Raw genomic sequence first — 27872 nt, 5'->3', positions numbered from 1 at the left:
ACCACCACCACTGATGGGCTCAGCCTTGGCTCTGTCAGACATGGGGGAAGCTCCCAGCAGCTTCTGACAGAAGCCATCCAGACAGCCCCCCCCCCCACCAAATCCCTGCCATGTAAAACTCAATCCCAAGTGTATTTTATATCATGATATATATTGTATATCATGGCAATGTGTTGTTCTTGGTAGGCATAACAGCTGATTTAGGGACTGAGTGCTTCAGGTTCGATGCATCCCCCAAAACTCCACCACTGTCAAAAAACCATTGCATTAAAAATATAACATTTATTAAACTACAGATTAATTGCTGCAAAAAAATCAAATCTCTAATGTGATCAAAACCAGTGTCATGGCACATTATGAAACAGCTTGGTGAAACCAGTATTCTGCTTTCAAATTTGAAGCTTTTTACATTCCAAGCTATTTCCACAGTGCCTGCAAAATGGAGGCAATAGCATTACATTAATGCAGGAAAAACAAAATGAGATGATGATTCTGTCTCCAACCTGCAGGCTGCCTGTGCCAACAGTCTTGTTCTTTCAAGAAGCCTAAATAAGATTAGCAAGGTTCTGCACAGCTACTGTGGATCATTTGCATGACATTCACAACAGGACTCTAAGTGCCAGGTAAAATTGAGGATTTCTGAGCTGAGCACTCACTACTTTGGAGAAAATAATTACATTTCAATTATTTTCATTTTAGACAGATGTTCTCAGCCTGCTAGTAGCAAACAGATCCCAAGCAGTGCAGCTCAGTACTTATTTTCTTTAAAGATTTGGAAGATAACACCCCCTTTTGGAAAAGGCTTTGGGGTCACAGAGTAGTCTTTTGTCCTTGATTAGTCAAAAGAAAAAATATTAAATGCTAACTAATCTAGGCAATACTTTTTTCCCATCCCTGTTGCTGGATGCAGCATAAACCCTGCTTGTTTTCTCAAAGATCAAGCAAAGCAAAGCTGAAAAGCAGAGAGGATCCCTTAAATGTGTTTTAAAATTCTGAGCTTCAGCCCTGCCCTGAAGCAGAAAACACAACATACACACACAAACATATGTGCACACACATAAAACACATGGAAATGTGACCACTGAAGAGTAGGGCACTTCCAGAAACCCCAGAGGAGACTCAGCTTTCATTTGAATCTCATCACCCTGATCACATTCATCAGTTTTGATGAGGGTGCTGCTTTCTTTTCTGACCACATTAAAATAACCCAAACTTGGCCATATTTTAACATACCATGAAAGCAGTTCCTCAGCTGCAAGGAGCCCACTGCCAGCACACCAGCCTCTTCTGCTCCACAGTTGGAATACAGCAAGGCAATTTTAAAAGGTCTTTCTATTCGGCCAATCTGGGCCATCAGGTACTTCCATTTCATCCTAGAAGACAACAAGGAACTATCAGACACACACACAGCATGCTGGAATCCATGGAGTGAGTCCCTAGCATAAATATTCCATAGAATCATAGAATTGGCTGGGTTGGAAGGGACCTCAGAGATCATCAAGTCCAACCCTTGATCCACTCCCGCTGCAGTTCCCAGCCCATGGCACTGAGTGCCACATCCAGGCTCTTTTGAAATATCTCCAGGGATGGAGAATCCACCACTTCCCTGGGCAGCCCATTCCAATGTCTGATCACCCTCTCAGTAAAGAAATTCTTTCTAATGTCCAACCTAAACCTCCCCTGGCACAACTTGAGACCTCTTGTGCCCTCTTGTCTTGCTGAGAGTTGCCTGGGAAAAGAGCCCAACCCCCCCCTGGCTCCAACCTCCTTTCAGGGAGTTGGAGAGAGTGATGAGGTCTCCCCTGAGCCTCCTCTTCTCCAGCCTCAACACCCCCAGCTCCCTCAGCCCTTCCTCACAGGACTTGTGCTGGATCCCTTCACAGCCTCCTTGCTCTTCTCTGGACCTGCTCCAGCACCTCAATCTCCTTCCTGAGCTGAGAGGCCCAGAACTGGACACAGGACTCAAGCTGTGGCCTCCCCAGGGCTGAGCACAGGGGCAGAATCCCTTCCCTGGACCTGCTGGCCACGCTGTTCCTGAGCCAGCCCAGGATGCCATTGGCCTTCTTGGCCACCTGGGCACACTGCTGGCTCCTCTTCAGCTTCCTGGCAATCCAGACTCCCAGGTCCCTCTCTCTCTTGCTGCTCTCCAACCACTCTGTGCCCAGCCTGGAGCTCCCCATGGGGTTGTTGTGGCCAAAGTGCAGGACCCGGTCCATAAATATAGACCAAATAAAAGTAGGAGCATCCACATGGGGAATAGATCAATGTATGTAAACTCCAACATAACAAACAGTTCTTAATATGAAACAAGTGATATTCAGCCTAGCAACCTCATGTTCATTCACCTTTGTCACAGATCCTAATGATTAAGAGATTCATCCATTCCCAATAATTCTTAAATTAAAATGTCATTTAAATGACCACCAATTTTGGACACACACACACACACACCCATACGTGCCTTCCACGTATAAAATACACTTATAAATATAACCTTAAAATACATTTATAAATATAACCTCCCCTCACACACTCTGGTACCAACATTCAAGACCATTCAGCACTGACCCAGAATTGAATTGCTTCTGCTACCTGACACAGCTTTGGCCATCACTCCATTGCATCCTGTTTGCCACAAAAATGAATGAGCCTTAATCAAACAGGTTCCATGAGCCACTGAAGGTAAACACAGGCTTTAATTTTTTTAATTTTAATTTTGAATTTACCTATTAGGGATACTCAGGCCTTCCACAGACTTAGCCATAGTTCTAGTACCTCCACCACGTTCCAATCCACCCTAAGAGCAGCATCAGAGCATCACCAGTGATATTCACACCCCTGAGACAGGGAACCTGGAGCACACAGCCTCTGATACACAACCAATCTTCTATTTAGTGGTAGCAAGGGAAGAGATTCCTGCCCCACAGCTAAAAACAGTGACTAGTTCAGTTGCTGCATCTTAATGCTACTTGCTTTATGAGCCAGAGACTATGGAATTTGCTGTTTATAGCCTGGTAAAGTAAAAATAAATAAAAAATACCCAATCTAAGGCAATAAACCAACCTCTGTAATGTCACAAATGAGGAAGGCATGCTGCCTGTTCTGCCATCCCTGCTGGGAGAACAGTGGCATCTGACACGATCTCAAACCACTCCTTCTGTGAGCAGGCAGCTCCTCTAAGTCAGAACCTGAGGTCACATAAAACATCCCAGGACTGCACTGAAAATCTCCAGTACTGGAATTTGACTCCACTTAGCAAACCACAGCAACAACTGGAAAGCATCCAGAGACTGCCAAAACTACAAGTAGCTTTGCATCACACTTCTGTGCCTGGACTCTCATCATCATCAAGGTATTCCCCTTCAGAAAAAGGGGAATCCAACTGCATCAAGGTTTCTAATGGTGTAAATATTTACACCTTCTTTGCCTGGCCCCAGTTTCCAAACAGGGGCTGGTCAGAATCAATTTAATTTTCTTAATAGGATCAGGAATGAAGCCCATTGTTGATCTAGCAGAAGATGGATCATTGCAGCAGGCTTCCACATAAGCCAAGCTTGGCAATGCCTTTAGTATTGACTTTATGTCAAGCCAGGTCTCAAGTCATGAGGTAATATTACATCTCTTCTAAATACAGATGTTAAAATCAAACACTATGTATGGAAGGCCCATCTGATATAATTTTGAGAGATTTGCATGGATAGAAAGTTTGGAGTTGCAAGCAGCCTGATAATTAAGGGAAGAGAACTCAAGATCCACCCTGCAAACATGGAAGTTCAACTTCTGATTTTCATTAGCCTCTCATTCTCCTCTGCTGGGGAAAAGCTTTCCTCCCCCTCCTTGCCAATCCTTTCTGTGCCATGCCTTTCCATACCTAAAAGAGGTAACTGATCAGTAACTTTAAGAAATACCTTTATGAAGAATGATGGTGCCTTCATTAAGAGTGAAAAGTTCAATAAAGCTGAAGAGGAAAGCTGAAACCTCTTCTGAACTAGGGGAGCTCACTGCACATGAATAATTATCTTAAATGCTTCTAGACTCACTCTAGACTCAAACATCAAAACTAGAAGCTTTATATTATTTTTCTATGTGCAAGTTGTTGCCTGCAAATCTTCAGAGATACCCAGTTCTAACCACTGGGTTTAAAAGGAAGTAGATGAGAGAGCAGAACACAAGCAGAACCCAAGCCTCCCCCTCTTGGCTCCACCAACCAGTCAGGGAGTCTTTTTTTTGACCCAGTGTATTTTTGGGTGCAGTTTCAACAGAAGTATGAAGGGCAGTAAACCATATTCCCAGATTAATGTCCAAAAATCATTGTTTTATACAACATCTGGACAGCCTCTCCTTTTCTAGCTGCATCTTTTAATGGTAATGGCTGTGCACATTGTTGTCAGTAAGAATTAGGTATTTTCTGAGGACACTTACCAGACTACTCCCTTTCCAAGGCTTATGTAGATGAATTTATGAAACCCAAATGACCATACCTGTTTCTAGACCTTCAGATTAACCATATGGCAATGTTTCTGTGTACAACAGTAGAAGTTACATATTCTTATGGATAAAACCAACCAGATTAGCAGAAAAAAAGTGTCCAAGATGCTAAGTTTCTACAACTTCAGAAGCTGGCAGAGCATTTTAGCACCATCCCCACCACCCAAAAATAAAATAAATTAAAAAAAAAAAAAAGAAAGACACACAAAAAAATAAGCAATTATTGTTGTCTGAGGTTGGCTGACTGAAAGCCCATGTCTGCTCATGGCTGTGACCTTTTTGACCTACCAAGAAAATCATGGCCAGTGCCTTGTATTCCAGAAAGAAAACAGAATAAAATCAACTCAGCCACAGAAAGGGAAAAATTATCCCTTTCCCAAGCAATGCTTTTTTATTTTCACTGAAGTGTGAGTACTCAGAGTTGAAAGAAACCAGCTCCTAATTAAGGTTAATCCTATTCTTTGCTCTTTCAGTAAGGTGTATGTGTGAAAAAAAAGTTCCAGCTCCAATACTACTAATTTAATGAAAGGTTTTAGTAGTTAGTGAGGTGGACAGGACAGCAACTTATGCATGGCATGTATCTAAGCTTTTGGAAACTGTGTAGCTGATGGAAGAACACCTCTGGGAGAAGATTTCCAGTTCCAGAAAGAGGACAGCTCACTGGGATGGTCTGGTACAGCTGGAATTTCTGATGAGGTACAGCTTGATCCTGGAATTGGGAGGTAACAAAAGGGACTGAACCAGGATGGTCTGGAGTGCTTAATTACCTGAAAAGTGCCACCAAGCTTTTCTCAGTATCTAAGTTTCTACTCTGATCTCAAGACAATCCCTTGGTAGTGCTTGCCAGTGGTTAAGCTATATACTAACTGTATGCATCCATCTCAAGGTCATTTGTTCAGTGTCCTCCTTGTTCTGCTCTAAATTGTGCAGCAGTGTTTGGTTAACACAGAAAACTTTGTAGAACTCCCACTCCCCATGGAAATCCCCTGGAAAGCAAGAAAGCTTCAGGATGGTCTCTTCTTAACAAGGAATATTTAAAATATCTTAATCATAGAGAGAATGTTAATTTCAGATTCCCTGCATAGTAAGAAGCAGCAAAATCCCTGTGCAAGAAATAAATTTTGTCTTTTCTACACACTTTGATTTTTCTCCAGAGATTTTAAAGGGTTTCCATGGAATGAGGGAAAAAGAATACTTGACCTGACACGGATTCTGATTGTTTTGTCTCTTTTCTATCTCTCCTTTCTATCTTGATTTAAAACAGGAGTCAGTCACCACCTATCTTTAAAACCTGAACACTAAACCCTCTGAACTTACCAGTGCTTCATTTCACTCACTAAGAAAAAGCAATGCCAACTTCCAGCAAAGCTAACTCTGTTCTGATAAATCTAAAGGCCATAACTTGAAGAGATGTGATAATCTTGATTTCATGTAGGATTATTTTGCTCAAACAAGCTTTTAAACATCTATGATCCATTCCAGAGATGCTGCAGTGGCTGTGATCAAAGCCTGGTCTGGTCAGCTAGATAATATCAAAAGGGAATTCTCTAAATTTATAGAGGGAAATGGAGCAGTGGGTGCAGTTGCAAAGGTTCATCAAATACTCCAAGCAGCAAGGCCAGTTATAGGTAAAAATGACATTAGATCCCCCAAAATGCAATGGATTCCTTGTGAAATTGGAAGAAGGGGGAGGAGCAGCCAGAAAGGAAGTGAGCAGTAACCAAAAGCAGTAGAGAAAGAGAGAGAGAGAGAGGGATCTGGAAGAAAACATAAGTTTTTAGTCAATCTCTGCTATCTTTGGCTGAGTAGAAGTCTTGGCTACAGATCTCCATGGTAGCCTGGGGAGCACCAAAGAATTCAAAGAAAACATGAACTGGGATCTCTTGCTCAAATTCTCCATGGGAGTCAGTCAAGTGATGGAAATAAAGAGCTCTGCTGCATGTCTGACCCAGGTTCTCACAAGGCAGATTGCAGCAAAGGAAAAACAAGCAGATGGAAAAATGGCAAAATCAGATTATATGTGGACTTTTCTCCTCTTCCTGCTGTGATTCATTCCCTTTGTCCAATTCTCCTCTTTACTGCATTCTGCTACGTGTGGGAATGAAAAAGTAAAACACTGAGGAGATCAAAGAGAAGAGAACACAGGGCAAGATCCAGGGTTGCTGCACTTCCTTTTTTTGTTTTGTTTTGTTTTCCCCTCTTCTCACCTCTATCCTCTGTTTTTCCCCACCATGAACTCTACAGAAGAAGCAAAAGAGGTTGCTCCTGATCTCAGCAGACAGGAGGAGAAAATGATAAAAAAAATATTATAAAATTACCCTGCCTCAAAATGAGAAATGTGATCTATGGAACACTGATATGACCCACTGAATACCCAGATATATCAGTCAAGTCTTTGGACTGAATATGTTTTACAGCTACAATCTTGGCATAAATGAGAGGGTCAACCACTCAAGAGGAGTGAGCCCTGAGCAAGTGTGTTCTTTGCAAAGAGGACACACAAAACCTGGGTCTGTTACAGATAAACAGTCAGGAAGCTGTACATTCCAGTCCCTGGAGTGTACAGTTCTACCCTGTTTTTTCTGCTGTAACAGCAGCAATGATCTCAAAAAAGAAAAAAATCCTGTTAAACAGTGGCCTGGAGAGACTCCACTCTACCCTGAAATTCAAAGTCTAGAGAGCTGCAAATAGATTGTCTTACCTGGCATCCTCCTCAGGGCCAACTCTCAGAGAAATTAAAGTTTTTCTGTTTGTCTCCACATATCTGATTTCAACTGTGAACCTCTGGAGGAGAGGAACAGCATCCTGTGAATATATGGCCAGTTCCAGCAAGCAAGAGTCCAAGCTGCCAGGCAGAACAGGGCTATGCAGGCTGAATTCACATCTGTCTGGGAGTCTACTGGTGTTTAGGAGGAAAATGTCCCCTGTGAGGTAAAAAAAATATTTAAAAATTAAAAGAGGCACACAGTTTGGACAGCGTGGATGGAAGAGAGTTAATAAAATGAAAATGGATAAATGGATAAGGAGTCTGAAGAAAGGAATAATGAGATGGAGGTGACTATGCAGAAATCCCCCAAAAGAAATGAAAGTAGGTACAGAAGAGTAAAGTAAAAATTTAGGAAATAAGGAAAGAAGTGATAGAAGAAATGAGAAGAGAAGAAATCAAACAAAGTGGAGTGAAGACAATGAAACAAAAGCCAAAGACTTTGTAAGTCAGACAGCAGATGAGTGGATCCAGCCCTGGCTTGTGAAGGATTGAGTTTCCTATGAAAAATCCAGCTCTGTAAGGAAAAGGGAAATACATAAAGAGTATATAAAGGGGCTGACTGTATAGAAGGTACAGACAGACATAACTTGAGCCATACAAATACACCAGTATATCTAATCTTGGTGATTCTTCTGCTTCATCCTCCTGGCTCCTTTCTGCCATCTGCAGCTGCTGCCAGTGCTGGGAGAAAGCAGAAGTCCATCCAAGGGCAACTTCCAGCTCTGCCCTACCTTCAGCATCTCCATGGGAAGAACTGTTTTCCAGAAGCAGCTCCTGCCTCTCCTGAGACACCAGGACACCAAGTGAAGATAACACCCAGTCTGGTTTTCCAAAATTGTCTGTAGATGTCACCCATGAACAGCTTGAGCCAATGACACAAGAGATTTCTGTAAGGAGAAACCAAAGGTTTAATTGAAGCTTTCCCCAGTTCAAGGGGCAAGGGTGATGTGAATGAGCAGATGAGCAGTGTGTGGAAGGCTCTGTCTTCCAAGAAACTAGAGAAATGGAGGGAAAAAATAAAGTTTGTTTTGTGCCATGAAAACTCTTGCATGGTGGGTATGGGAAAATATAGAAGGATAAACAGTCCTGCAAATTCTTGGCAGGTGTAAATCAGCATCCTCCCACTGGTGTTCCCAATGAATTTACAGCAGTGAAGGTCTTGCCCACATGTACAAAAAATCCTGAATAATACCAAAAAGAGTGAAACTATACAGGTTTAGCATTTTGGCAGAGAAGAAAACATGAAACTCTAAGATCAACCTTCTCTCCCCAAAAAAAGAGCCTGACAGGGTCTCAAGCACAAGAGTTGAGCAATGCAAGATTTACATAGCTTTTTTTAATTATTATTTTTATAAACTATTTTGATTTCCTCCAGTAGGATGGACAAGAACACTCTCTTAACAAACTCCAGAGTCCATTCACAGCACTGAGAACACTACATCACCCTGGCCAGAATTTTTCATAATCAGCATATTATAGACCAGACAAGAAGTAATTCACTGTTCCCTCATCAATCTAATATAAACTCCCTGAAGGGATGTTAGCTGCACAAAGCTCTCCCACACAGAGTGGGGCTGAATAAGTTGATATTAACTTGCATGATACTTATTTTCAGTAGTAGTAATAATTCTATTACAGTAATAACTGGAGGGCCCTCAGGCCATATGAAAAATAATAAGAGACTAAACATTAGTATTTGAGATCCTGACATTTAGAGGGTATTCAGAATGCAACACGAATGACATAATGTTGTACCTTTGGTAGCTTTTTGCCTGAGGAGGAGAAAAGAGAGATAAAAGGAACAGCATTAAGGTCAGGGTTATAACAAGGCTAGATGGTTGCACAAGCAACACAGCTGGGGCAGAAAAAAAAAATCCAACATCAGAGTTTCCAGAAGATTTGCTATACTTCAAGTAAACTTAGAGAAAAAAGGAGCAATGGAAGCAACTTTTGGGTACAAAAGACGAAGCAGATGGGTTTTCCTAATTTTAAACTTCATTTTATAAAACACCAGAGGGTTAAGAGAAACACAGATATGAGAGTTGCACAACCCTGTGGCTTGGGAAAGGCTGTTGAAATCCCACCTTCCCCAGCCCTCTCTGCCCTGCTTGCCATAGAGGTTACTGCCTCTCACTACCTCCAACTGGGCCAACCAGAGCTTCTCATTTAGTACCTTTATTGATGGTTTAGATGAGGGGATTGAGTCCATCATCACCAAGTTTGCAGATGACACCAAGCTGGGGGGAAGTGTCGATCAGCTGGAAGGCAGGAGGGCTCTGCAGAGGGACCTGGACAGACTGGAGAGTTGGGCTGATTCCAACGGGATGAGGTTCAACACAACAACCCCATGGGGAGCTCCAGGCTGGGCACAGAGTGGCAGAAAGGGACCTGGGAGTCTGGATTGCCAGGAAGCTGAAGAGGAGCCAGCAGTGTGCCCAGGTGGCCAAGAAGGCCAATGGCATCCTGGGCTGGCTCAGGAACAGCGTGGCCAGCAGGTCCAGGGAAGGGATTCTGCCCCTGTGCTCAGCCCTGGGGAGGCCACAGCTTGAGTCCTGTGTCCAGTTCTGGGCCCCTCAGCTCAGGAAGGAGATTGAGGTGCTGGAGCAGGTCCAGAGAAGAGCAAGGAGGCTGGGAAGGGATCCAGCACAAGTCCTGTGAGGAAGGGCTGAGGGAGCTGGGGGTGTTGAGGCTGGAGAAGAGGAGGCTCAGGGGAGACCTCATCACTCTCTCCAACTCCCTGAAAGGAGGTTGGAGCCAGGGGGGGGTTGGGCTCTTTTCCCAGGCAACTCTCAGCAAGACAAGAGGGCACAAGAGGTCTCAAGTTGTGCCAGGGGAGGTTTAGGTTGGACATTAGAAAGAATTTCTTTAGGGAGAGGGTGATCAGACACTGGAATGGGCTGCCCAGGGAAGGGGTGGATTCTCCATCCCTGGAGATATTTCAAAAGAGCCTGGATGTGGCACTCAGTGCCATGGGCTGGGAACTGCAGCGGGAGTGGATCAAGGGTTGGACTTGATGATCTCTGAGGTCCCTTCTAACCCAGCCAATTCTAGGATTCTATGATTTTATGATCCAACCTCATCAAATCCATGATGGATTTGCAAATGGTCTCTGGGTTCTTTAGCTACCAAGCCCCAAGCAGCTGAGCTGTCAAATTATGCATCTCCAGACCCAGTGCCCTGTTCCAACAAGGCACAAGAAGAAGGGCACCAGCCCCTCTCCTGGGCTTGCTGGATCTGGACAAAAATGTCTGGTTATGGTTTGATGAGGCAGCAAAACAACTTTAGGAGTCTGAATAGCTCAAAAACTCCTTGGCTGTGTGAGGCAAAGCAGAGTCCTGATCCAGACCTGCTGTGCTGTTGCAAATTTATGAAAGTTTGATGGGTTAACTCAGTATCCACAGACCCATTGTCAGCAGTAGTAATATTTTTATGAGGTAAAAATCTACTTTTCATAAACCCAGAGAGTAATTTTCTGTCACAGAGAAGAGAGTGCAAGAGAGCAAAACGGGCTCAGAAAAGAAAAAAAATCCTTTTCGTTCTAAATAGAGGATAACTTGAAATTAGTATTTATGTCAAAATAATTTCAATAAATCTTAATAATTGCAGTAGCAAGGACTATACCAATGCAGGATTAATCCTTAGAATCTGCATCACATAACTAAGCATTTTGCAGCTCAGGTAACACCATGTTCCCCTTCAAAACTGCCAGATTCCCATGGGCTATATAAAGCCTACCTGCCACAACCTGAGGCCCCAGGGCCTGAGAATCTGAATGCCTGTAAGAACAGTCTGAAATGGACCTGAGAAGTTGGTGACATCTGGCAAAAAAAAAAAAAAAATAAAAAATGATCATGATCACAACACGATGGACATGCAACAGGAAGATGCAAGTCTTCCAAAAGGCAAAATGTGACAGAAATGAAAAGGAAAAAAAATTAAAAAAGAGAAATATATATTACAACAATCCACAAGGGATATATTTTAAGGTGTTTCAAAAGAAGAAGAAAAGAAGAAACTGAAGGCATGTCAGAAAGGCTCACATTTTGAAGAATTAGATGCCATCTGCAAGATTTTACTACAAGGAACTCCTCTCTGTCAAGTCTAGGTCCCCTTGCCACCTCCTGTAAGGAATGTAGGTGACTTTTCCAACATGCACAGACCTTTCTTTATTGTTTAGCTTCATCATGAATGACCTGGACTGAAGGGGCACCTAAAGCAAGTTTACAGAGGTACAAAGCAGGGAGAAGTGGTTGACAGATGACTGGGGACTGGGCATGTAGGAAACTCTTGAAGTTCAACAGAAGGAAATGCCAAGTCCTGCACCTGCAGAGGAATAATCTCTGGCACCAGTCCATGCTGGAGGCTGCCTGGCTGCAAAGCAGCTCTGAGAAGAAGGATTTTGGGTGTTCAGGAGAATTCTATGAATGTGTTCAGCCATTTGATGTGAGGGAATGAAAAGCAAGCCAGGTACTTCTCAGTAGCATGCGCTGACACAACAAAAGGCAACAAATGAAGAAACCACAAAATTCGATCTGAACATTAGAGGAAATTATTTTTTTTTTTACTGGAAGAGTGGTAAAATACTGAAACAGTTTGCCCTGAGAAGTTGTGCAGTCTTCATTTGTGGAGTTATTAAAAAACCACCAGGACATGGTCAGAGGCAACCAGCTGTAGCTGACTTGAGCCAGGGCAGGGATGGACGAGGTGGTTTCGAGAGGTTCCTTAAAACTTCATCCATTTTGTGATTATTTCACTACAAGAAAAGGTGTCAGCTCTGGTTTCCACACCACAAATAACAACTGTTTCATGTCTCTCAGACATTTATAAAGTATCAAGTTTGTGACATCTGTTCTTGCACCACAGGAAGACAAAGCTCATCCTACCTATCTCACAAGCATTTTGTCCAGCTCCCTGGGCTTTTACAATGCCTAAGAAAAGAAAATATCAGTTGAAATAGAACTGAATTTGGTATCAAGAAAGGTATTTTGATCTATAGTTGCTGAAAAGCATCTCTACCAGTTGGCTTTTATTTCAAAACTATCCAAATCTGGTGGATATCATTGTGCCAGTGGAGAAGATAAGTCCTTTTTTTTTTTTCTTTTTCATAGAATCATAGAATCATAGAATCCTAGGGGTTGGAAGGGACCTCGAAAGATCATCTAGTCCAACCCCCCCTGCCAGAGCAGGGCCCCCTAGAGTACATCCCCTAGGAACGTGTCCAGGGGGGTTTTGAATGTCTCCAGTGAAGGAGACTCCACAACCCCCCTGGGCAGCCTGTTCCAGGGCTCTGTCACCCTTACAGTAAAAAAATTTTTTCTGATATTCAACTTGAACCTCCTATGCTCCAATTTACACCCATTACCCCTTGTCCTATCACTGGTCACCACTGAGAAAAGCCTAACTCCATCTCCCTGACACTCACCCCTTACATATTTGAAAACATTGATGAGGTCACCCCTCAGTCTCCTTTTCTCCAAACTAAAGAGACCCAGCTCCCTCAGCCTTTCCTCATAAGGGAGATGTTCCACTCCCTTCATCATCTCAGTAGCTCTGCGCTGGACTCTTTCAAGCACTTCCCTGTCCTTCTTGAACTGAGGGGCCCAGAACTGGACACAATACTCCAGGTGTGGCCTCACCAATGCAGAATAGAGGGGGAGGAGAACCTCTCTTGACCTACTAACCACACCCTTTCTAATGCACCCCAGGATGCCATTGGCCTTCTTGGCCACAAGGGCACATTGCTGGCTCATGGGCATCTTCTTGTCTACCAGGACCCCCAGGTCTCTTTCACCTACACTGCTCTCCAGCAGCTCAGCCCCCAACCTATACTGGGACATCGTGTTGTTCTTCCCCAAATTTTTCTTTCATTTTTTTCATTTTTTGTTTTGTTTCTGGAGTTTTTATAAGTAAGGTCACAATGGCCTCTCAGTCACTGCTCCTTTTCCAGCCAGAAAGAGGGTGGCAAAGCTTCCTAGTAAAGGGTGCTTGTGACTGCCAAGCACCTATCTTGAACCCAGCTGATGAAGGAATAAGGAGGATGTAAGGAAGAGGACTTTGTGCCACCTGATTTAGAAGACTGGTGCAATGAATCCATCCTGGTTTTTATCAGGGAGAGCTTCTGAGAAGTATTTGGTGAAGAAGAGTTTTCTTCATGTGACCCAGAACAGGGAACAACCACTGTAAGAAAACAGAAAGAACAGGGGAAGAGTTTGATGCTTCTGTATAAAATTATTTATGAATATATAAGCATATATTCAACAAATCCCTGTGGTATTACACCCACCTTCATTACTGTGTGCTGGTGTGGTTTTGTCTGGATAACATTTCAAAATAGATCTACCACTTCCCAGAAAGATAACTACAAAAATTTACTTCTTAACAAGTTCTTCATTATTCTTTATCCACTCCCATTTTTACCAGTACATCACCTCTAAAGAGACACTGTACAGTCAAATTTACCAAAGTTATTATTCCTTGTAGTACTTCTGACAATCAATTATTCTGTACTTTCTGACTTCTTTTTGGAACAGCTCATACCAGCAATGGCTTTTTAATTTATTTAAACTGTGCATGTGAAAATACACAAGTCCCAAACTAAGCATGCAGTAGTATTTATTTAAGGTTTTCCCTGGGGTGTTCTCAAAATCATAAAAGAATTGACAAAAGCCAAGCATTAATTTTCCAAAGGTCTTCAGAGTTCAAAGACACAGGGATGAAAAATGAGTTGATTTGAAGCCTCAGCCATGTGAGTCAGGAATTCAGAAATATGAAAAACATGAAGTCACATCAAAGGAGACAGGAATCCACTTCACATGAATTGCAGTTGAAACAGAGAGTGCATATGTGCCATTGATAACAGCAAGGATATTCTCAACAGAACTAATTTGAACAGTAGTTTTATGAAAATTTACAAAAGTATCTAGAAAAAGAAGAAAAAAAACACATCACACCAAGCCTTGAGCATATATATGTTCATTTTTTTTCAAACTTGCCACTGCTTTTAGCCTTTCAGCAGTACCTGGCCTGCTTTTAAACTGCTCCAACAATTTTCATTTTAATCCAATATTCATCACACAGTGATTAAATTGCTGTGAACTCTTTCAGGGCATAAAAGACAGCAATCAGTCTTCATAGGGTTCCAAAGAAAGGAGAACTTGAGAACAGACCAGCACACAGCACCCTGCTGCTGCAGACACGTTGTACAGGTGACAGAACAACTATTACATTTTTTTTTCCTGCCTCTGTGTTCAAGCATGGAGAGATATTTGTGTCTGAAAATCTGATTCTACGCTGTCTGTAAGACACTGAAATGGGTCCACTAAGTAAGGAATCTCCAATAATGGGATGAAATCCTCAAAAAGAATGGGAATCCTTGTTCAGCCAGACTTGGACTGCTTGGCTTGATTGATGATGGGGGAATCTCTTCATGTGTCAAAAATATTCAAGCTGAAACTCAATCACATATTGCAAACAAGTCTATTTCACCATTTAAAATAAATTCTGCTGTGGAAAGAGAACAAGGTCTTTTGACAACTTGAGCTTGCCCCTTCTAACTTAAGTTCTGTGTCTGCTGTGATGCTCCTCAGTTTTACACCCACTGATCTTTGTTAAGTGCTCTGGAGCTTCAGAATTTACTTCCCTCAGGGCTTTCTATAAAGTCTGTGCCACCCACTCCTCTCTTCACCTTCATACATTTTGGAAATAGCCTGAATATCATGGGACCCACAAAACATTGTAGAATCATGGCAAAAGCTCTGCTAGAGACATCCCTCCTGGTCAAACTAAAAATATTTTACTTGCATCCCCCACATCCTCTCAATTACACCTTAGGGATTTTCCTCTTCCTTCTCATTAGCAAACACAAGTCCCAGTGTCAGGTTGTCATGAGCAGAGGGATAAGCTACTTGAAACATTAATTTACTGCTTTAGTGTGAAAAAAACAACCACAGGTGATGCCCGAGACAAAGAAGGTACAAAAGTTTTTTCACTATTAATTGGCTATGAAGTTTGCTGGTCTGGATATTAAAGCTGAACTCCTGCATTGTCACATGAAGTTTGATCTGCTAATGACTTTATCCACTGTGCAGACTGTCAGCAAAATTTTATTTAATTTGGGCAAAAAGCCATGAGGATTCAGTCAAATGCCTGGTAACAACCTTTGCCACCTACTCCCCTTGGCAGATGCCACTTCCTGAACTGAGACTTTCCAGACAAGTTCACTGAGAGACAAAATATACTTGGATTCTATGCCCAGTGACAGGTAAGAAATTTTTTAATATGCTCCCATTTATTTACACTTGAGTTCAACCTACACTCTTACTTTACACCTCAACTATTTTTCTCTCTCACTTATTCATCCTCTTTGAACTGAAAATCTAGCACACAGAGTCAAAATAAGAAACCTTTTTCCTTCATTTGAAGCTGGGAACACCAGAGATGCTTCCAATAACCCTACTTCATATCCTCCTATACATACTTGTATACAAGTGTTGTATGGCATGAATTTCAGCCTTAAATAAATAATAAAACCTCTCATCAACTACATGATTTATCTGTCTTGATCAGCAAAAGGCAATTATTTAAGTGAAAAGATTAAAAAAAAATTAAGAAAAAGAAGAATTAAGGAAAATAAATTATTTTAAGCTAAGTCTGCCATTAAGGAGCATAAAATGATCAGGAAGAAACAGTACAAGTAGCAATAATCAACTATCACAGCAAAAATATGGGATATTTTAACAGCACAGCATAAATTCATTGCTTTTGCTGTAGTCAAACACAGCAGAAGCTTCCAGCACTCAGAATGTAATTCCATCTTTTTCACAATCTTACAGAAAAAAAGTATTCAGATAACTGCAGGGCTCAATTTTTTCCTGCAACTTGGTGTTCCTTAGCACAACCAAAAAAAAAAAAAAAAAAAAAATTACAGAAAATACTTATAGAAATCATGATGGGAAATCAATTCCAGTCCAGCCAAGCCATCTTCCTGTCAAAGAAGAATTTGGTTTATAGCATTTTCTAGTGTTTGTCACCATCTAATATCAAAATAGCAATTTCTCACTGCTTCTCTGAGGAAATAAACTAATATACAAACAGATCAGATTGTCAGGAATAGAAGAAATAGAAATACAAATAGAAAACTCTTCGTTTACTCCCTGTCTAGTATTTTTCATTCACTCCTAAAATTTCACTTTCAGCTCAATAAATAATCCTTCTGTTTCATGAGTACTGACAGCTTTAAGTTGTTAACCTTTCACCTTGAAAATGTCACTGTGATCTCCTGCTGTTTGCTGTTAAATTCTTATATTCTCTGCTCAGGAGATGTGGTCCCTTGCTTACTTCATTCCTCTATTTTGTACTCTGTCCAGACAGATTGCAGGTAAACTGTCAGAAATGGGAGTAACATGACAAAATGCAGTTTTGCCAGATTTTAATATATAAGGTTATACTTGAGGATCTTCTGAGAGATCCCAAAGTTTTCAGGGTGCTTTCTGAAAGGCAGATACCAGCAGGCACTAATGCAATGGTAAAAAGGCCATTCTGCTCTCTCCTGAGCTGTCCCTTTTTATCCATCCAACATCTCATCAGTCATTTTGGCCAAAATAAATCCTCTTAGTTGATCACCCACCATGACATCAAGTCTCTCTCTGGCATATTTCCCTCCAGAACAGGTATTCCCACACTCCAGATCTTTATATTGAGATGCCTGGGTTTATTCCATTGGTGAGCTGGATTCTGCCTTATTTTTTCCTATCTTTCTGTTGTCAGCAGATCATCAGTACACTTTTTATGCTGTTTTCACACAGCCCAGAATTTACCCTGACAGGAAACTTTCAGGAAGAGTTAATCAACAATTCCTACTTATATTCTACACCCTCACATGATATAGTGGTTGGTACCTGCCCAGGCATCCACAAAAGTAAATATCAATTTAAGTATCTTTCTGAAATCAGACTGTCCTACATCCACATCATGACTTGGCAAACTTGTAAACTCATTTAAAAATGACATTACAACAAGAAGTCTTTAGACTGAGATGTAATTATAAACCCTTTCCTAGCTCTTTGATCCTATATTAAATATTCTGACTTTTTCACTCAGATTGATGGTAAGGGAGCAATCTTCATATTATCAAGTAGTTTTATTCACATGAGTAAGTTGTATATCAGCACAAATAATTAAATACAACCATCCAGCATATTCCATTTATCCTTTTTTAAATACTAGTGCAACATTAGCTTCCTTCTACTTCTCCAGCATTTCTTCTGTATCCCAACACTTACTGAAAAAATCAACATGGGCATCTTTTCAAGCTGCTTTGTTAATTATTTCAAAATTCTTGAACATGAGCTGTCTTGACGAGTTGTTTTAACACAAGGTATTTTAATAACTGTGGGCTTTTTACATCTTTGGTTTGGTATAAAAACTATTTTATTATTTCTATGTGAGAGTGAAGCATCAATTGTTGTTTTGTTCCTAGAGAAGAAATATTTATTGAACTCTCTTTTTGTTTTTCTTATTGACAAACCTACCACACACAGCTATGACAGATTCATACCAGTGACAATATTTTTATTGCTGCTAATGCACTCCAAAAACTTCCTTATACTTCCTAACTCTGCTGCTGGTGTCTTAGGAATTTATTTTGCTTTCTTCACCTATTGATAAACTTTTGACATTTTAGTTTTCTTTTACTGCAGTTAATGTATTTCTCCCCTCCCCTCCCCTCTCTTTTTTTTTTTTTTTTCTTCATATCAGCATAAAATCCCCTTACAGATACAGGTTTGTGGCTTTCCAGCCATCTACACAAACAACCAAATTATTATCTGCATTTTCCTGTCCACAGCCTTTCTTTCATTCGAGTTAGGGCAAATAAACTCTGAGAAGTGTAGCTCTTCTGTACCAAGATACAGCATTTCAGGTGTTATGTAGGCTCTAAAACCCATTTATTTGAATATCTAGGCTGGAGTCCATATCAGACACTTCAGAGTTAATTATGTTTCAGAGAAGTGTGTATTTAAGCAACAACCATTTCCACTTGTATAACATCTGGATTCAGTTCTAAGCTCAGTTCTTACCTCAAGCCTTTATTTGCTGAGAATAAGTCTAAGACAATATCCTCTTGTGTGACAGGACTGGCATTCAGATATTGTCATCCACTCAATATTTGCAATTATCCTTTCATGCTGACAGAATGAAACCTCCAATATGCCACTTGTATGGAAGGCTTCAAACACACACACAAGGTTTTTCTCTCCCCAGCAGGCTAGTTGGGATTTCACCCAGGTCTCAGGATGCATTCAGCAATCTATAGCAGTTATCAGGAAGCTCATCTATATTTATTGTAGGTATTAATTGATCTTCTGGCCTTCAAGATCATTTGTTTCAATAACTGGGGTAAGAGGAAAAGTCATTTTTGCCCTGTGATGCTGTTCACACCTATGTCTGTCTTTTGATAAAGATCACAGGAATCTTCCCTCCCAGCTAGAGAAATTCCAGCTCATCAGGATTTTGGTAACTCCATTTTATTAGCCAGCCTTATCATGTTTGCAATTTAAGAACTCCTCTTTCAGTCCTTGGTGCCTTGATGAATTTATTCTCCACACCTTTGACTTCCAGCTAAACAAGAAGTTTTTATTCCTCACTTTTTTATCATTTCTCTAGGTTGCTAATTCATCATCTGAACATGTTTGACCTACCCAATCTAGAGGGTTGCTTCCCCTACAGTGAGATGGAGGTCAGTCAAACCTTACAGCAGCTTTGCTCCAGAAAATATAGATGTGCATTCCATAGACCCAACTCTTATACAACATACTCAGCCACTTCCAGATTTTTTTTTAAGAAAAACCAACTAACTTTCTGTAGTGCTTTATGTGCAGAACATGAATGGCATCTAAGAACATACCTTGTATTTCCTTCTTCTTTGGCACCACTAGAAGATTTCTACAGGCTGTTTACATGCTGCAAAACTAAAGCCATGCTAGTATGGATTATCCTTGGTAGGTCCTTACTTATTTACTTGTTGCAATCCTACCTGATGTCCCATCCTCAAGAGACAAAATGCCACCTCCTTACCCACCTGTTGACTTCTGACAAGGACCTTCCTCAAAAGGGTGGTAAGGGGGTCAGTCTGAAGAATTTTCACAACCAGGCACTGAGCAACTCCCTGTTTTAATATTCATTTGGATTGCCAGAGATCATCTGCAGTTTCCATGCCAGTTGTACAGAATTCCTATAGTCCTCTTTCCCTCTGCTCACAGCCTGCTTCCTGCCTGCCCCTAGTTACACAAAATGATGTTTTATCTCTCATTTCCTTGCTTTCTCTATCTGGTCACTCAGTGGCCAGTTCCTTTCCCTGATAGTGATGATGTTCCCTGGATCATGTTGTCCAACCACTCTTTATCTCTTCCAATACTTTGCAGAGTTTGTCCTGATTCTTTCAAACCTCAAATCTTTGTTTCTAATAAAATCTCTACACTGGATTCTTGAAGCTCCAGTACCAAATACAATACACTGCAACTTTCCAACACTGTTGAAGCTTTTAAACAGAAAAAGCTTTGCCCAGGCCATGTACTTTCCTCATAAAACTCACCTATTTGACGAGATGCAAGATGGAATTTTTGGATCCTCCTTTTGATGCTACTTCCCTATCCTGGCACACTGCCTTTGAATAGGAACTTGCTAGATATAATTTCTCCTTCAATTTCATTGCACATGCAGACCTGCTGAAATGAATAGGAATGACCATTTTAACTACAGGTGAGAAATTGCATGCCAAAACCTCTTCTTGATACCCCAAAAAAAGGGCCCTTTGAGATGAACTGCTAAGAGGAGCTCCATTCTGCTCTCCTTCCTTTCTCTCTGTTCAGGTTGGGGTAATTGCTGCCAGAAATGATATTTTCTCCATTTCTGCTTGCTGTGTACAGACATGATACTGATATCTAACACAGGTCGTACACATGCTGCTTCTTAATAAAAAATTTGTCCAAATGAGATAAAGTTTAACCAGAAATCAACTTCTGTTCTTCTGGGTAAAATTTAATTGGTCTGAGCTACAGTCTTGCACCTGAAAGGTGGCTCTTCCTGGGGAGATGGGAGGTAAAAAACATATTTGCTGTTTATATCAGATCTGTGTTGGACAAGGAAGAATTCCAAATCCTGAATTTTTTGTCTTGTACCTTTTCTTACTTTGCTCCTCCATACACATAAATAGAGAAAGAAATGGTTACAACAAATTGAGAAATGGAGAAAAATGGTGTTTTTCTCATAGTGAATATGGATCTTCTTGGGTTCATAAAAAGTGGGCAAAACAGAGGTAGAAAAAAGAAAGGGGAAAATAAATTTTAAGCATTCAATGAATCAAAACAAAAAAATTAATTTTTCCCCTTTTTTTTCCCTTTTCAAATCTTAAAACACTTTCACATTTTCTGCAATAACAACATTTTCATTCTTAATGAAAATTCTTTCATTCTTAAGGAAAAACCCTATCTCACGGGTTAAATTTTTAAGGTTAACCTTTGAACATTTTCAATCTATTTTAGGGTCAGGTCAAACAAATGGTTACATTGTAAGACACAGAAGGAAGGGGAGAGGAAGGATGCAAGTCGTCAAAGCTGGTTTTGTCTTTAGAGGAAAAGAGATATGAAACTGTACCCTAAGATACCCATTTTAAAACAAACTGTCAAAAAACCCACCATGGGCACCATAGCCTGGATGACTGGCATCCATCTACACAGCAGATGTGTAACTCCCAGAAGAATAAAACTAAAGAGCTAGTGATTAACTTGAAATGAAAGTTTTCAAGCAGCAAGAAAAAACAAGAAGAAATTAAAAAAGAAGAATCATGGAATCAGCCAGGTTGGAAGGGACCTCAGAGATCATCAAGTCCAACCCTTGATTCACTCCCGCTGCAGTTCCCAGCCCATGGCACTGAGTGCCACATCCAGGCTCTTTTGAAATATCTCCAGGGATGGAGAATCCACCCCTTCCCTGGGCAGCCCATTCCAATGTCTGATCACCCTCTCCCTAAAGAAATTCTTTCTAATGTCCAACCTAAACCTCCCCTGGCACAACTTGAGACCTCTTGTGCTCTCTTGTCTTGCTGAGAGTTGCCTGGGAAAAGAGCCCAACCCCCCCTGGCTCCAACCTCCTTTCAGGGAGTTGGAGAGAGTGATGAGGTCTCCCCTGAGCCTCCTCTTCTCCAGCCTCAACACCCCCAGCTCCCTCCCGATCATCACTCTCTCCAACTCCTCTGCACAGGACGGTCTGGAGCCCCAGGGCCGGGCCTTGGCTCTTCTCTCCCAGCCCAATCTCCTCTAGCAAGCCCAGACTGAGCACAGAGGTCTCAAGCTGTGGCCTCCCCAGGGCTGAGCACAGGGGCAGAATCCCTTCCCTGGACCTGCTGGCCACGCTGTTCCTGAGCCAGCCCAGGATGCCATTGGCCTTCTTGGCCACCTGGGCACACTGCTGGCTCCTCTTCAGCTTCCTGGCAATCCAGACTCCCAGGTCCCTTTCTGCCTGGCTGCTCTCAGCCACTCTGTCCCCAGCCTGGAGCTTTGAGAGGTACTTTGGGAATAAAAGGACAAACAAGGAAAATGGAGGCCCTCTCCTGAAGGAAATGTCAGGCCTAGCTCCACAGGATGTTGAGAATGCTGAGGTTCTCCAGGACTTCTTTGCCTGCCTCCTCTGGGAAGTGCTCATTGCCTCATTGTAGAGGCCACAGCAGGGGAAAGCGGGGCCTGGGACAACCAAGGAGCCCCTACTGGGGGAGAAGATGAGGTTTGTGATCATCTAAAGAACCTGCAGGTGCACAAGTTTATGGGACCTCACAGGGTCCACGCACGGGCCCTGAGGAGCTGGCAGACACAGTTGCTGAGCCTTTGTCCATCCTATTTGAGAGGTGATGGTGGTCTGGTGAGGTTCCCACTGTTTGGAAAAAAGGTACCTGTCATAGTTGGAGTGAAAAAGCAAGAAGAAATGAAAAAGCAAGAAGAAATGAAAAAGCAAGAAGAAATGAAAAAGCAAGAAGAAATGAAAAACCATGATGGAAAACAGGATGGAAAAAATTTTTGTATTCCAAGGTAACAGCTTGTGCTGTTGTGCATAAATTTAGAGGAAGACCCCTAACTGGTTTATGCCTTCAGAAAGCACTCATTGCAGGGGTTTTCAGCTGCAGCTTTAAAGGAGATCTGTAGGTGTGAATCCACACTAATTATGACAGGCATAATTAGTCACTAGGGAAGGTGGAAGAAGACAAAGCCTTTAATTGGAGAGAAAGTTGGCAGAAAAAGGGTTCCTCAAAAGTCTGCCCTTAACCTCTCCCTGCTGATGACCATAAAGTGCTGAGCAGTGACTTTTTCTTCAGGTTTTTATATGAAAATGCCAGTTCCATTACTTAATCAGAAATACTAATATCTTCCAAATAGCCACGTGGAAGCTATTACAGCATTGTGGTAAGGCTGAAACATGTTGTCTGTAATCTGCTCTGAGTTCAGAGTTTGTAACATTAATGCATAACATGGTGTAATATCTCACTGAAGCAGAATATTTTAATGCTTTCAAAACAAACTGTTTGTCAGGCTGAATGACTCATTTTTATTAAGGCAAAGCCTAAATCTGGAAGAATTTGGCTTGTGCAAAAATGTTAAGATTTTGACTCTTCATAATGACTAGCAATGAAATTAGATTTCCAAAATCAGTTTCCTGTGAGACAGTGTTTAGATTTCAACAAACTCTTGTGCTAAGGTGCCAAAAAAACCCTCCGTGAACTGCCTAGAGCAACAAATAAAATTCAGCGAAAAAGGAAAGAAAAAAAAAGAAAGAAAAAAGAAGGAAAGGAAAAAAGAAGAAAAAAGAAGGAAAGGAAAAAAGAAGAAAAAAGAAGGAAAGGAAAAAAGAAGAAAAAAGAAGGAAAGGAAAAAAGAAGAAAAAAGAAAATAAGGAAAGGAAAAAGGAAGAAAAAAGAAAATAAGGAAAGGAAAAAGGAAGAAAAAAGAAAATAAGGAAAGGAAAAAGGAAAGGAAAGGAAAAAGGAAAGGAAAGGAAAAAGGAAAGGAAAGGAAAAAGGAAAGGAAAGGAAAAAGGAAAGGAAAGGAAAAAGGAAAGGAAAGGAAAAAGGAAAGGAAAGGAAAGAGGAAAGGAAAGGAAAGAGGAAAGGAAAGGAAAAAGGAAAGGAAAGGAAAAAGGAAAGGAAAGGAAAAAGGAAAGGAAAGGAAAAAGGAAAGGAAAGGAAAGGAAAGGAAAGGAAAGGAAAGGAAAGGAAAGGAAAGGAAAGGAAAGGAAAGGAAAGGAAAGGAAAGGAAAGGAAAGGAAAGGAAAGGAAAGGAAAGGAAAGGAAAGGAAAGGAAAGGAAAGGAAAGGAAAGGAAAGGAAAGGAAAGGAAAGGAAAGGAAAGGAAAGGAAAGGAAAGGAAAGGAAAGGAAAGGAAAGGAAAGGAAAGGAAAGGAAAGGAAAGGAAAGGAAAGGAAAGGAAAGGAAAATAAAATAAAATAAAATAAAATAAAATAAAATAAAATAAAATAAAATAAAATAAAATAAAATAAAATAAAATAAAATAAAATAAAATAAAATAAAATAAAATAAAATAAAATAAAAATAAAATAAAAATAAAATAAAAATAAAATAAAATAAAAATTGCTAGATAGCTGCCCTCTAGAAGATGCTCAGCTACCAGTTCCAGATGCCGCTGCATTTTGTGGCCTGTGTCCTGCCCTTTAGCTTCCATGAGACATGAGTGCAACAGTTTAAGGCAAAAGAGAAATTGTGTGCCAGCAAGAGAGTGAAGGAAATATAATTTTCAGATGAAGGTTTTGATCGATTTGAAGGATTTGTTAAAATGAACGTGGAATTGATCTTGTCTGTAGCATTCAATTTAATAAAAAGAAAAATTACTTTCAATTTCTCGATTTTACACAACAGAAGTGCAGAGGAGAAAAGTGATTTTAGGCTGTCCTTGAGCTCCCTTGATCCTCGAGGTTACTTTCCATCCTTGTTTTACTAGGAACAACCTTAGGAATGCTCCAAAACCATGCAGGGCTCCAAGAATCCCTCAGGGGTTACTATCCAAGCACAAAGACACATTTCCTGCACTTCTTTTTCCTTTGATCTACTTTTGCCCCAAGGATGAGTGCCAACAGCTCCTCATCAGGAAGGATTCCCCTCTCACAACTTAACCCTTGCATACCAGAGTAATTCAGCCATAAGGAGCAGTGTTCCCATTCTTTCCCTGAATCTCTTGGAACAACCTCTGGGGGATGGTGCTTTTAGGAAAACAAAGGGAAAAGGTTGGCAAAGACTTGGTTATTCTTGTCTTAACCTTCCTTGGTCACCTGAAGGAGAAGGGAGAGATTCCACAGCCTTCAATTCCATTCCTTCTCCAGGCCTTTTGACCCTGGAATCCTGCAAGCTCTTCTACAACATTCAGCTTCTGTATGAAAGGAGATTATCAAGGGACCACAAAAGAATACCCATACATGGCAGATAATTCCATCCTTTTGCAATTTCATATCAGAAGCTACCTGATCTCCCAGTTTTATGAAAATTAACCCAAAGCCACTCTCTGCTGAAGAGCACACGACTACCAGGGAATTCTGCAATACTGAGAGGATAGTGGCAGCAGAAGAGAAATGGCCAAAAATTTTCCATGCTCCCAGGCAGTCTCCATGCTAATACTCGAGGCCCAAACTGCATGCAAAGTGCTTTTCAGTACAGTTTTGCATTGCCCTCACACACAAATGTAAGATTTGCACCCAAAATCTCCATTTGTTTAATAATGAGAAAACACTCTGCTATTAAATTAGAGGATATTTAAACCAACCAGCTCGATGCAGAGTTGTTTCCAAGATGAGACAATGACAAATGTAGCAGGAAAAAAAATGAAAACACCACCTTGAGAAAGCACCAGATGCCATGTTTCAAGCTGAAAAATCCAGGTTTAATCAAAAAAAGGAGGACAGTCAAATACACATTAAGTAATTTGTAAAGAGTAAGTGCCCACTTCATCTGACTAATCATAAAGAGCAGTGTTTCTGATTTCCTGCTGTTGGGCATACTGCACTTTCTCTTATAAATCCCCAAATTATTCTTGTGGAGTCATTAGTCAACACAGTTGTTGCAACATTCCATTCATCACCATTTGAGACTCAGGAAAGAGAGAGTTCAGTTGTTACTTCATATACTTGAGGTCTTCACCCAAAGATAAATGAAGTGAGAAGTAAAACACAAAGGTGCTGGGAAACCAGAACTTCACCAAGACTGTCACCCAGTTCTTGAGCTAATGGATGTGAACATCAGAATTTCCAAGAGACAGTCAATAGGAACCTTTAACATGGACCAATCTATCATCTGTATGGAAAGCAAGTGTCTGGAATCCTTTAAAAGGGAGTTGAGAGACAAAGAATCCAAAGTAAACTCAGGGACAAAAAAACCAGTTTTGGTTCCATGTAGTATCTGGAATGCTAAATACATTGTGATAAGTGGTGATAGAGCTGGCCAGCCAGCAGCTGCCAAAGAAAACCCCTGTCAGCAGCAGATTTAACCCCCAGCTGAGCTGGAAGGGCTCAGGACACAAGAAACTCAAAGTCCCAAGGGAGTTTTGTTGGCATAGATGTGGAATGAGGCAGACTCACAGGCTGCTTTCCCAGGTCACTTCCCTGACTTCCCATCTGGACCATCCAGTTCTGCCTCCTACAAAGTGCTAGTGTGCTCCTCTATGAGAAAGTTTATTTGCATTGTTTTAAAAAGAGGAAAAATAGCAATCAATAGGACTAATTATCAGCAGTTTGTTTCATCCGATAGGTTTGTGGTTTAGGATCAGGACAAAAACTGGTCTTTCCCCAGCTTTTCATAAAATTTGTCCTTTATCTCAGCTAGATTCACTGGCAAGATTCCTACTTTTTCTTGCATAAATACAGTATCTGACTTTAAAACATTTCACAAAGGTACAGCTGCAATTCCAGCTTTTTTGGTCAGTAGGGAAAGGCTTACCAGAAAGGGAACCTATTCCCAAAAAATGCATAAGGAACAAGGGGTGCTGAAAGTCAGGAAAAGAAAAAGATGTGGGCAACAAGAAACTTGCTATCCAAACACGTGTGTTTCTATAACCAGGAGAGGAATGTGAAAAACAACCAGTGTTCAAGATTTGTTTGCCTTTTCCCTTTTTCCTACTTGGTCACCCCCGTGTGAAAAAAAATCACCCTGGGCTCTACGACTTTAAAAGATAATATCTAGTGCACCAGGAAAGATACCTTCACCATTTGACTTGTAATTTAATATAATGATAATGTTTTCTTTTAATGAGGGAGCAGAAAGTGTTTATTTGAAAGCTGGCTGTTGGCCACCTCTTTTTAGGCTACATGAGGCTGTGGTTTCCTAGAGCTCTGTGAAACATCTTGTGTGAAATTCAGGAGGTGAAGAGAAGACCTGAAGACTCAAGACCTGAAGCACTGGGTACCATTTTCAGCCCTTCCATTGATTATTAAGTTTAGGTAGGGTAGAAGCTCTGAGCAAGAATACCTTCCATGTAGATAACACAGATAAATAGCACCAGGCTCTACCCAGTACAGAAAACAGAATCCCAGCTCAGAAGACCTCAAATTCTCAGACATGAGACACTGAAGACATGGTACAGCAAATAAAGATGCATGGAGGAAAAAGGAGACAAGACACAACCTTAGGTATTGCCCATTTTTTTGAGAATCCTTCCTCTGCTCCCCATGGCATAAGCTCTGCCAGGGATAAAAAAGCAGAAGGAAGATGATGGGAGGAAGTGGCTTGCCATTTTATGAACAGTTGTGAAAGTTTGGTTTATGCCATGAGTAGGAAAAAACCCCACTAAATTCCCTTGACTTGCTTGATCTCTTGGAGGGAAAACACAGTTATTTTTGTTAAGGGAGAGGATATACATTTTACCACTGTCTTCAACAGACAATTTGATTCTTTCTTCAGGGCACTGTCTGTAATTCCTGCTGCTAATGCCCATCACATATCTGACAGCCAAAAGCAGCTCTCTCCTCCTCCTAAAAAAGGCTCCTGAAAAAGGCTCTTCCTCTGTCCCCATTCCCTGAAGCCATATTTTAATTGACTGCTTTTCTCAAGCACCTTTTCAGAGCCACTCTGCAATCCATATATACTCAACCATCACTTCTGTTACCTTCCCCAAGATATATGTGTGTAAAAACACATTGCTTTATGTCTTAAGCTGAAAAGCCCTCAAGCTAGGAAAACATTAAAAGCTTTATTTCTGTTTATTGTTCAGGGTGTTTTTTTCCAGAAGACAGGGATAGATAGCAGGTGTTGCAAAAGAAATGAACAACAGAGTCAACCCTACATCCTGTATCTTCTCAAGATGTCCTCTACCACCTAGTTTGTTGTTTCTGTTATTGTCAAGGCAGTGACCATAAAACAAGGTCTTGTAGCCCATGATGCTTTAATTGCACACTAATGTTGGATGAACAGGAAACACAAGAGGCTCCTGCATTAAGACAAAGAAGGGAAAGTCTCAATCTGTTGGTATGTGTAAAATTTTGTGGATAATGACCAGTTTTGAATGTTTCTTGCATTCAACACATAAACCAAGACTGAAGTGTCTTCTACCCATACTGCTTCTGCCATTTCCAGAAAT

General features: G+C 41.0%; 1 protein-coding gene across 1 annotated transcript in view; it reads right to left on the bottom strand.

The window, feature by feature from the left end:
- LTK (leukocyte receptor tyrosine kinase) overlaps positions 1-27872 on the bottom strand; it is a 102391-nt gene that overhangs the window by 47542 nt on the left and 26977 nt on the right. Inside the window, exons 2-5 of the mRNA XM_071744706.1 lie at positions 13319-13432; positions 7987-8142; positions 7190-7412; positions 1234-1373 (exon numbers count right to left, since the gene is read on the bottom strand). Of these exons, the coding sequence (XP_071600807.1) occupies positions 1234-1373; positions 7190-7412; positions 7987-8142; positions 13319-13432 (633 nt within the window). The remainder of the gene's footprint in view (positions 1-1233; positions 1374-7189; positions 7413-7986; positions 8143-13318; positions 13433-27872) is intronic.

The sequence above is a fragment of the Heliangelus exortis genome, chromosome 5 (assembly GCF_036169615.1).
Source record: "Heliangelus exortis chromosome 5, bHelExo1.hap1, whole genome shotgun sequence".
Classification (NCBI taxonomy): domain Eukaryota; kingdom Metazoa; phylum Chordata; class Aves; order Apodiformes; family Trochilidae; genus Heliangelus; species Heliangelus exortis.
This window is presented reverse-complemented; position numbering and strand designations above follow the sequence as displayed.